The sequence below is a fragment of the Cygnus olor genome, chromosome 3, assembly GCF_009769625.2.
Source record: "Cygnus olor isolate bCygOlo1 chromosome 3, bCygOlo1.pri.v2, whole genome shotgun sequence".
Taxonomy (NCBI): domain Eukaryota; kingdom Metazoa; phylum Chordata; class Aves; order Anseriformes; family Anatidae; genus Cygnus; species Cygnus olor.
Genome location: NC_049171.1, coordinates 89,777,965 through 89,790,022, shown reverse-complemented (window position 1 = coordinate 89,790,022; position 12,058 = coordinate 89,777,965). Strand labels below are relative to the sequence as shown.

The window sequence follows — 12,058 nt, the reverse complement described above, 5'->3', positions numbered from 1 at the left end:
TAATTTTAGATGCAGGCATATTCAATGAAGAATATGAATTCCAAAAATGTCAACAATGTGTTTCTCATTGTAATGCTTGATATTCTTGCTGTTAATATACATACTTAATCTTTTCCTAAATCCTGCTAAGGTCTTATGGTTAGTGGTTTGTTATGTTATTAATTGTGCAATGCCTAGAAACATATTTCCTTTTATTAGCTTTCATTTAGCCATACATAGGGATAAATGAAAAGTTCCAGCATCTAGAAAAAGAATTATGCAAGCCTTTCATCCACATATGGAGACATTTAGATATAATCAAGAAATAGAATTAGATCACATATGATTTGAATGTTTACATAAGGAAACAGGGTTGATTAAAGGGCAAACTCTTCTTCAAGAATGTGAAGTTTCTACATAAAAATCCAAATTATTTCTGTCATACAAAAGTGCTAAGCTCCTTCATGATCTTTTATTATGAACTTTTCCTACTACTGAACTTTTTTTCCTTCCCTTTTCTCTAGGGATGACAAGCTTCAGTAACCTCAGAGAAAAGTCTGTTTCATGAAATCTGGGGTGAAAATAATGTCTTTTTTGCTTTTCCAGTAAGTACTTGTTAAAATTTCCTTCAAGCATCCTTTTACTCATGTCCTTGGCATTAGGATATATGGCTTGAAATGATGCTGGGATCCACACATGGAACCCAGAACTTCATAATCTCTGCAAACTGAAATAATGGAAATCAAATAGAAGATAACTAAAATTTTTTACACAAATCTGTAATCCATTATTAGCATTAGCATTATTACAATATGATATATTTTTCCAGAATCATATCTTTCACAAATTTAATACAGTAGTCCAACTGGATTTTTTTTTTTTGGGGGGGGGGCTGGAAATTATTGAATTCTGTGACTACCGCAATCACTTTAGACAAATAGCCTTTTCTTACTTATAAGATGTAATCATTAGTTTTCCACAAAGTAGATACTTGGCAATATTTCTGGTTTTTATTTAAGTCAAAACCAAAGATGTTTTGCAGTTCTGTAATGCACTCTTTTACATCTATGCAGCTTCTTAGTAAAATAGACTTTATGCTAGAAAAGATCAATCTTCATTTGCATTAGTCCACTTTTTAATGGAAAACAACGTAGCAGACTGCAGTGTCAGAACACCTATAAAGTTTTCAACGAACTTAGATTTTCTTTTATATTTTAGATTTTGTTTCTTTCTACAATTTCCATAGATAATCTATGCCATTCTCATGGCAGAAAAACAGAGCAAGTATATATATACATATATATATATATATATACACATGTATTTATAAACATTTTGAATATAGGCTATTTTCCCTCAATTTTGGGACCTGTTTTCTATGTTTTGCTGACTTCAGGATACCTTCAAGCTATAGCACTAAAGTGTTCAGGAAAGTCCTAGTGTTTGGCTTTAATGGAATACAGTAAAGCAGAATGGAATTCAATTTATGTACTTCAGCAGGAGGAAAGATTTAGAGTTGCTAATCTCCTGAGACCAGTGGAATAATGTGTTCTAGGGACCTTTCAATTTCAAATAGAAATGATTTTTCACTGAGACATCCCCTGATAATATGGCTGATGATAAGCCATGAAAGCTCTCCTCCTGGAAAAAAAAAAAATGAGGTAGAGGGATTTTTTTGAAAAATAAAAAAGGGAGAAAGCTTTCTTCAGCTGCCTGATGACATTTGGTAACATGGCATTCATTTTGCACCAACAAACTGCTCATCCAAGGAGGAAAAACTTGAACAATACATTCATTGCAGAAGATACCTAAGCATCCAGGACAATTTGGCAAGGCATCTGCCCACTTTCCATCTGATTCAAGAGCATACGAATAATTATAGAAATAATCATTGGAAATAATAGAAATAAAATCTGTTATTACTTTTTTATGGTGGCATTTTGTGCACTAGAAGAATTTCTCATTATCAAATCAGCTGTCATAAACATAGGTGGGAAACTGCGTTCTTACATTTTAGACAAAAAAATTGTTAAAAGTATTCCTGTATTTTATTATAGATTATCATCAATAACAAAGTGATAAGCATCCACTTTCTGCTTTAGATGCTCAAGGTGTATCTTCTTCCAGCAAAACAAAAATCCATGAGCTAGGAAGCCAAGAAATAAGGTTCCTTGTCTAATGCTTGTCTAATGCAGACAGTTCAGTTTGAAAGCATTTCAAAGCATACCCTGCCTGACATCAGTGGTAAAATGGTAGCTGAATTCCTTTCTCAAAAGATAAAGCCACTATGACAAACAGGAAAGCAAAATAGTATGTGAATGTAATCTTTTTTTCTCCTACCCATTTTATTCATTAAAGGCAGCTAATGATGTTCCAAAAGCATGGTCACCACTTTGACATTAGATGTTTGCAAAATTCATTTGATCATTGTAAGATTCAAGCAGGTTTTATATGGACCTCTGCATAAGTAATTGCGGTCACATTTTTCAGCACAGTCATAAATTCAGGGTACAGAGGTAGACCTGGCCAGTTGGGCCACAGAAGCATGTTAGGTTCTGTAAAGATGATTGTTAGTTGATTGGCAAGAGTCAGAAAAAGCTTAAGCCGAAACCCATAGAAGGCTGTAGCACCTCCCAGACCACGTGTAGAGATGTTATGGCACCTTAGAAGATAGCTTTATTCAGCTCCTTGAAATGAGAGCAGCAAAAGAAAAAGAAGTCATCTAATTTATAAAAATAAACATGCAAATGTAATACAAAAATAACCAATAATTAAACCAGAGAACCAGAACTATCACCTTGTTCTCAGGAAAGAACACAGCCTGGATAAAATGCAGAGACAGAACTGAGATGTGAAACCACTTTTAAATTCACTGGACCACAACAGGGATAAGACAGAGCCAGCTCCCACAGAACTATTGGCAGAAACCATGCAGCCAAAAAAAAAACACAAAAACATACATTGAAATGGTATAAAAGTTTAAAAGGTTGAAATTACCTCTATATATAACGCAAATTTTTAAACTTACCTCTAATGAGTGCATGGAACTCTCTAGTTTTCACACGTCCTCTCTCAAGATCAATTTTTAACGTCAGGAGGAGGGTAAAGAGAAATTTGTGGTTTTCATACAAGCCTCTAACAGAGTACATATAAATTTCGTAGGTAAGATACTCAATAATATTTGAGATTCTTTTATGGGGTAAAGGAGACTTTTCAGATCTGAATCATGAAAACAAAACACAAGAAAAGCATATTAATAACATCTTGGAAAGAAACACATCAGAAAGACAAACATTTGAATATTAGAAAAATCTGACTTCCTACTTGGCCATAGATTGATCAAATAACTTTAAGAACTGAGCCAGTGAAGTTTGATACATATTATTGACCATGCTCATTTCTGTTATAAGAAAATAAAGAATGCTTCCACGTGTAGCAGCAGGTCGATATTCTTCCTGAGCAGAGTTAATCTTCACTTCAGTTTCTGCTGCCACAGACAACTTTTCAGCTACTTCAGCAGCTGTTTGTTTAGTTGTTTGCAGAACACCAATCAAGGATTCATCATCTACTAGTGAACCTAAAAAGCCAAATATTGGATGTTTAGGGCATTTTTATAACATTTTTAAACCTTCATATATGTAAAAATCAAAAGACTAAGTTACAATTATTTATATCTAATGTAAATGATTTACTGAACTGCAGAAAGCATTTTAAAATGGAGACCAAACAGTGTACATAAGACTAAAACTTATTTTTATACTCAATAAGCAAAACAAATGCATTCAACTTATGTCAAGTTGAATGTATGTGCACCAAGAGTTTTGCATCATTTACTAGACATGTCACCTCTTCCAGGCACATAACATACGATATTCATACAGAGTTATACAATTTTTGTTAGTCTGTTGATTGTCACATTCAAAGTCAAAGAGACTTAGGGTCCTAAAGACAATGATCACACACAAAATAGTATTCATCCATCTCAAGTACTTTTTAATCAATCTGCTGGAAGTCACCATCTTTTTATTTTTATCCCCCCGTCCCCCTCCCCCCCCCCAAAAAAAAAGATCATGTGCAGGCTCCTAATGTAATGCAAAAGACTTGCAATACTATTTAAACTAGCCCATTTAACTCTGCATTTTCAGTGGATTAAGGATTTGCCCATGATCAGATACTTTACCTCATCTGAGGGGCAGAAAGCTATGAAGAATTTGGTTTATTTCACAAAACTTGTGTAGGTGTTTAAAATATTTAGTGTCTGGAATAGCTATATAATGGCTTGCTATCATACCAAATTCCTCATATCTGGTAAATCACATACTTCAAATCTCTACCATTGTATGTTCACGTATTATACTTTACATAGATAAACCAATTTCTGTATGGAAAGGCTGTAACGTGCAGCAGCCTAATCTGCCCTTTAAAATCCTAGTTATTGTACTCTTTGATACAGAACCTCTAGTTGCACTTAGTTTGTACAGAAGATTGTCCTCTAGTTCTTTCATCTTCCTCTTATTAAAAGTTACATCTTCCATGAGTTTAATTCGTTCTGCCTCTAGTTCCTGTTATTAAAAGACAAGGAAATGGCATGACACTATGTACGGTAGCTATGAATCATACTTGAAATTCAGGTGCTGACTTTTCAAGTTCATGGAATGTGTATTTTATCTTTTCTGCTATCTAAAATATGTTACTGTAGCATCTTTTTTTTTTTTTTTTAAGCATTTTTATTCAGTTGGAAGTATCTTATGAATGCCAAATGCTTCTGCTTATTTTTCTTCATATTGACAGCCATCTGTAGAAAATCACCGGTGTATATTATTGTCATTTTAAAATTTCCGTACTGAATCTCCATAAAAAATTTAGAAAATGGATGACTTTTTTTTTCCACTTGAACTTTTTTTTTATATATATACTAAAACAGTTAAATCAAAATTAAGCATCACTATGGTTTATGTGCACTGTTAGGTTACCTGTTTTTCAGTAAGAATTACTCTTCTCAGTAACTGATTCTCAAGTCCTTTCATTGTAACGGTAAAATCAATAATTGATGTTTTTGCATTAATTTCAGGTGTGAAAGCAGGATTCGGTAGCTTTGTGGTAATGTATAGTCTAAAGGAACTCATTACATCTACTTCTTTATCACCAACTTTCACCTGTGGAGTAAGTATATGATAATGTTAAGCAGAGGAAAATGAACCATATTCACATCAACGATATGGACAAGCAATAAATAAGTAAATGAATATTTAAAATACCAAAGAGAGGAACTTTATTTCACAATTCAAATTCGTCACGAAAATAATGACTAAATGTAACAGTAGAGGTATACTGTAAAAGTAGTATTACGTTTCAGATAAATATAGGGATTACTTCCACTGTGGGATTGCCACAAAAATAGCAATCATTTGGTTTCCACTATCATCAACAATCTTTTTTGTAATCTCTGTCAGATTCCAGACAGTTAATTAAGATAATTTGAAAAAAAAAATGCATGCAACAATATGCAGCATTTACAATCATTTAAGTTCAGAGTATTTGAAGAGGGGATGCTTTAAGAATTTGCAAGTCATTTCTTCATCTATTAAAGGTCAGAAACCTGCATGATTTTTCAAGGTTGGGAGTATACTTAATATTATTAATAAAACTTTCGGCTTGTTGCTTCAGAATATAGTTCTATTACAGACTAAAGATTCCATGGTTGCTACCATCAGCATTCCACACTAGAAACAGAAATATATTTTCAAACCTAGATAGTTCTATTAAAGGGTGTAAAATGAAATTGCTTGAAAATCAATAGAAAGTATTGTAAGCATTCAAAAGAATAAACATAATTGGTTCTGGTTTGTAAACTTCAGAAATAACTTCAGTAGTTAAATTTTAGACTCATCAACTTACTACTCAGCTGAGGTTCTGCCTCCTGTTTTTTATTAGTTCAGTTTGATTCTTCACACTACCCTACTGAATACAAAGTTTACCTGATGCAGTAGAGGTTTGGAATAAATGGGCAAAATATCATTCATCGCAAAACTAACTACTTATTCCAGGTCTTTCATTCAATTACTAACCTTAAAAGAAGTTCCAGATTTCATGAAATTCTTTTCTAATATATTATCAAGGACTGGATCCAACTCTTCACCTATATCTTCAATTACAAGTGATCGTCCCAATGAAAGACTATCTTCTAGGTGTGTACGGAAATACTTGTGATTCAAAGTTGTTACCTCAAAAAATAAATTATATATTGATATAAGGACAAAGCATTTCTTCAAAGTCTTACATGAAAACCACAGATCTCACTACAAAAACTTTTTTCATTAGTTTTGTTAGTTGCATTTTAAAGGCAGTAACAAATGTTGGCCATGCAGCAATTTATCCAGAAAGAAATACTGCTTGTGTATACAATGAAATGTAAATGGTGAAGTAAAAGATCGGCTGTAATGGAATCTGCAAAATTTCATTATCAGAACACAAGTAAAACTGGCACAACTTCTTGAAAGTTGAAAATGTTACGTGCATTTTTGAAATCACACGTCTAACTTCTGATTTTCTATTCTATGTCCACAGATAAGATTTCCTAATTTTGTTTTTAAATCTTGAGAAATTCTTTCTGAATTCAGCCTAATAGATGAATCACTGTTACAATATCATGAACTCAGATATTTGAAATAGCACAAAAAAGGGACTTGTAGTATATGAAACCATAAAAATAAGTAAATAAAACACTACTTTTGTATTGTTTTTTTTTTATTATTATTTATTTTAACATTCAGAAACCTCTCATATTATTTTCAAGATTTTAGCTTCAGCTATGAAATAGGGCCATCCTATTGGAAAAGAGCTTTGCACAAAAGCACTCTGGGTCTTGGTGAACTATATGAACATGAACTTGCAAGCTGCTTTTGCAGCAAACACTAACAGCATTCTGGGCTGCTTTAGTAAGAGCATCACCAGCAGGCTGAGAAAGGTGATCCTTCTCCTCTGCTCATTACTGGAAAGAAACATCTGAGCAGTACAGTGCTGGGCTATAACATTTAAAGGAATATAACGTAGCACATTATGTTTTTAAAACATTGTTCACCTGTAATTCATTATCCTGTTCTTTCTTTTTAATCCATGATTTTCCTTGAGTTTGTGGGTCTACCAACAGGGGGTATCTAGTCGCCTTAGTGACAATGATACCATTCTGAATTGAGAGATCATCTCCAGGGAGTCCTTGAAGATTCCACTCACTAATCTGAAGAATAAAAAAAAAAAAAGTTTGGAGTAGAATCTCACTGGAACTATTATCCTTCAGTCAAGATTGTTCTAAGAAACAATGGAGACATCAAGCAAAAGGGGATGCATATCTGAAGTTCCTGAAAAATGACTAATACAGACAGAAAATATTTATAGTCTAAGAAAACTTGACAGCTAAATTAAGCACTGGGGTCAATTAAGAGAAAACCAGGCTGAGAGTTTTGGGCTTAATATTTGAAGAAGAGTACTTGAATACTCTGGAAAGACATTATCGCCTTTCTGACTCCCATGAAAATATTTCACACATTCTTTGTTAAACGTTCTCTTTGATATAAAATCTGTTTTTCTTTTTTCAGACTATACCCAGATAACATTGACAGAAACAAAAGCTAACAACAAACAACACTGTCTTAGTAGATATGTATCCTATAGATGTGGTTATGGATTCCCAAAATAAGATGCATGAAAGTACATGATGTTACTGGCAATTATGCAATTGTATAATATATAGCTTGTTTATCATACATAACTTGTTTATCTATCTAAACATTCTCAGTACTCAGATGTTTAGTGGAAATTGCCAAGAACTTTGGGAAACCACAGAACTACACTGGACAGCAATATTGTGGATAATGGTCCAGTTCTAAGCATAATGTTGTCTAACAGCAAGAAAATATGTTCACTGAAATTAAAATGAAACCCACTGATCACCAAGAACTTACTGTTGGGGGATCTACCAACATAGAAATCAGGTTCAAGTTTTCAGTAAAGGGGATTTTATGGGCTCTCATCTCTGCTTCCCATAAGTCTTTAAGCAAAAGCTTCCTTAAGTTTTGATTAAAAGGTCCACAGTAGGAAAGAAAACCTGTGCAAAGCAGTACATCTCCCACAAGTCTGGAAAAAAAAAAACACACACACACACAAAAAAAAGAAAGAAAGAAAAAAATTAATTAAAAGGTGATGTGCAATTTCATTTTCTATCAATTTAGATAAGCAGCTTTTAAAACATATAAGATTTCTGCTCTTAGGGCTATTTAAGGAAAGAACTGGTGCTCAACATTTTTGCATTTGGAGTGGTACATAGTGGGGACTCCAAAGCTTCTAAATTTCTCAGAACAAGGCCTACTATATACTACATGTGTTTCAGCACACCAGTTATAGGACAAGGGCTAATGTCCAGTTTCTACAACTCCCTCTTTCATTCAAATATGCCATAACAAATATCAAAATGGACGCTTCTTTTCCTAACCAGTATCAGGCTAGGAATTCTTCCTCATTCCTTCACATAGTCAGCCTTAGATCATTCCTATCTCCCACCTATCTGAGGGTTTCACTTTCCTAGTAACATTAGAACAAGGAGAAGTGTTAAGGGGACAGAAGAGACAGCTGTAACATAAGCACATAACTGCACTAGAATAATCCCTTTTGAAATGAATTATGGAATGTGTGGTATTGTTCTGAAGTGAAATACAAGCATTCAGTTACTCACAAATAATTATGGGAGGGAAATTCAAATTTCAGGACAGTTCACTTAATTGTGCAATTATATTAAGATTTCTAGGAGGAAAATGAAGTACAACTATTAAAGCTATTAAATTGCTTGCTGGCTCTTCATTTTTTACATTTTATTTTCTCTGATGAATTTGATACCTGTTAATCTGAGATTTAAATTCTTTCCTTTGCTCAGTCCACCTAACTTTCTCTCCACTCAGTCCATCTATAAGTGCAGAGGCTGCTTGCATCTTTCTTCTGCATGTTTCTGCATCATTCAGTAAGTCCTAAAAATGAAAGAATGTCCTATTTCATTTAATAATAGAATGCAAAAATCTTAAGAGTTATTTTATATATTAGTTCAACACCTTATGATAGTTAATCGATTTATTTAGAGGTCATTCTGGAGATCTGCAAGTGCATCTATTGTCTAATATGTGCCTGTTCATAGGAAAAAGAAAATATGAGAGAACAGATTCAAATCTCTTTAATTTTTATGCATGAGCCTCATCCATGTTATTCAGGGTAGTAGGTACAAAGTGAACGTCTGTATCGATTCCTGATAGTGTAAGTTTTGTATATAAGCATTTTCATAATAGAAATACTTGTATCTCACCATTTTCTCCTTCATTGCTGCATCAAACTTCGCCTGCACTTTATCCAGTTCAGCTTGCTTTTCATCTAATGCCTCCTGAGCCTTTGCTAATTCTGCATTAGCAACTTTCAGGCGGCCTTCCTGTTTTGCCAAGTTAGCCTACGAAGAGAAGGAATATTAAAACAATAATGGTACAAGACTCGAATATACTTTGAGGATTTATTTTCTGCCTGCTTAGTTGGAAATTAACAGCCAATAATACACTGAAACATATTTATATTAGTATTTGAATAAATATTATTTCCTTTGAAAACTGTGATGTATATATACTTCAGATACTACTTTTGTGTTAAATATCTAGTAGGAACCTTGAGTACTACTGTCAACTATATATATATATATTTGTTTTAATAAAAAATTACATTTGAGGAAGCTGCTTAAGGTATTAAGGTTTCTGATCTGTAAATATTGATTAGCCTAAAAAAAAACAACCACTCACAATCTTCTTGCTTGACTATACACTTTAGTCTCTCTTTTTAATTTGTGTATTCTGCAGTGATCGACAGTTACAACAGATTTGTCCTTGATCAGCTAACAATACAGTTTTCATCCACTGCAAAATCGTGATCCTAAAACAGTGAATCCTCCCTAAACGTATATTTATGCTAAATATAGGATATTCATTAGATTCTTATTTATTTATTTATTGAATCATAACCTGCATCACTGTTGCTTTTTAAATTACATTTATACCTGTGACAAAACAAGATTTGGAATCACCATTCATATTCTTTCCCCTTTGGGATCTATAGGGATTAAATACTTGTTTTATAATCCAAAAAGCAACAAACACTGTATTTGAGCTCCTATATTATCTTTACCTCTGATAAAAAAATTCTGTTGAAATGTTCATGAACATGTAAAAGAACACCCACACTAAAGTAAAAATGACTCCTAAAATACATTGGAACATAACTCCTTTATTCATGTGAGCCCCAAATCTCTTAACAATGCTAATATCTGGGCAAGAAATCAGCCCTCCACTTGCTTTAAGTTATTGCATGAAAGCAGAGAAAGTAAAATAGCTGGTAACCCTCTATTAATTTCTTTTCAGCATGAAAGCTCTGTTTGCAGGACTCTTTTGAGAATCAATGAAGATCTTCTCCTAGTACAACATTATGAAAACAATTCTAACACAATAAAAACACAGAAAATAGTTTTCACTGAACACAGTAGACCAGAACATCTATCTAAGTGAATTTCAGAGATCACTCTGCCATTAAGAAAATTCTGTTTTCCTGTGTGGTACAGAAATTTGGGATCTTTTGGAAAGACAATGGAACAGAAGAATACTACTTTTCATAGTATAGTTAATCTCTCCTAAATTTAATTTAAACTAAATTGTTGTTCTGTGCTTTATCTAGAATCAAGAGGAGGATACAGTTTGTTTTTTTTTTTTCTACTCATATCATCCTTAGCCACTACATTCTACAGGCAGTTATGTCTGAATCAATTTATTTACATATTTAAGAATAAATAAATCTTATGACGATTAAAGTAAATGAAATTAAATTACATGGAAATAAAACACAAAGATAGAGGTGATGTGTTACCTTAAGAGGTAAGACTTCTCTATTAACACCATAAAATATCGCCATGGCTTCTGTCCAAGACAGGAGTCCTGCTACATTACCACACACCTTTTTACCACTCTCCAATGTATAGTCTTCCATGTTAAAGTAAGGTTGAAGTAATTCTACTGTTTCTTCATTGATTGAGTCCTTAGGAAACTGCTGTAGACTCTGCAGGAATGGGCCACTCATAAGCTACAAAAAAAAAGAACACAGGATATTTGTAGTCTCTTTACTCATTTTATTACCAAAAGGTTGATTATAGGTGAGTATGTCAGATGGATGGATGGATGGATGGATGGATGCATGGATGCATGGATGGACGGACAGAAGGTAGGATAGAATGGAGTTCCCAAAATTCTTCTGAAAAAGGAGGTAATTCATACAGTTATTATTATAAGGGCGTTCTATTCAGTTCTAACTCCTTCCACATGCTTCAACAATTCTAGTTTTAAGAAATTACACTTCAGCGAATGTAGTTTCTATTTCATATTGCTGCTTTGCCATTTAAGAAGCATTTAAAAAGCAGCATTTCGTAAAAATTTCAGCCAAGATACAGCCTCAGAAATACACTTGTACCTTACCTAAAGAATGCCAATAAAACCGGCTTATGCATTTTTGAAATGTGATCTAAATTCTGGAAAGGGAAACCATTGGTTTTAAAATTTTCTAACAAATGTTTAACATGTTAAAGACAAGTCCTGGAATAACTGCTTATCCCATTTCATTATGTCCACGGAAAATGACAAGGTTTGGTGATTTCTTAGTGTCTGGGCAAGCTTAAACAAAAAGCGAGAGCTCTATTCACATCCAAGATATGCAATTTTTCTTCATTTGCATGATAACTTTGAGGCAGCAATAATTGCAAATTAATATACTAATAGAGGTAGAAGAAAATTTAAAGAATGGCAGGAAAAGGCATAGAAAGAAGAGAGTAAGAGAAGAGAGAAAGACTAGAAGATATGGCCATCTGCCCAAGGAATTTGGGCCAAGAATATTGAAATGTAGAATGGAAAAAAAAAAAGTTCTATCTCTTAGTCAAACAATCAACAAGTCTGGAGGAACAGAAAAAAAAATGTTTAATTGTGAGCATGCAAATTCCCAAAGAGAAAGAGGGATGTTC

The 12,058-nt window shown here is 33.3% G+C and overlaps 1 protein-coding gene across 3 annotated transcripts in view; it reads right to left on the bottom strand.

Moving 5' to 3' along the window:
• Positions 1-12,058, bottom strand: part of DNAH8 (dynein axonemal heavy chain 8) — a 142,134-nt gene that overhangs the window by 22,163 nt on the left and 107,913 nt on the right. For all 3 annotated transcript variants that reach the window (XM_040552327.1, XM_040552326.1, XM_040552328.1), the window contains 10 exons: positions 10,918-11,130; positions 9,326-9,463; positions 8,869-8,996; positions 7,941-8,112; positions 7,061-7,216; positions 6,048-6,203; positions 4,953-5,135; positions 4,436-4,541; positions 3,304-3,556; positions 3,008-3,198 (listed from right to left, as the gene is read on the bottom strand). In XM_040552327.1, coding sequence (XP_040408261.1) covers positions 3,008-3,198; positions 3,304-3,556; positions 4,436-4,541; positions 4,953-5,135; positions 6,048-6,203; positions 7,061-7,216; positions 7,941-8,112; positions 8,869-8,996; positions 9,326-9,463; positions 10,918-11,130 — 1,696 coding nt within the window. The remainder of the gene's footprint in view (positions 1-3,007; positions 3,199-3,303; positions 3,557-4,435; positions 4,542-4,952; positions 5,136-6,047; positions 6,204-7,060; positions 7,217-7,940; positions 8,113-8,868; positions 8,997-9,325; positions 9,464-10,917; positions 11,131-12,058) is intronic.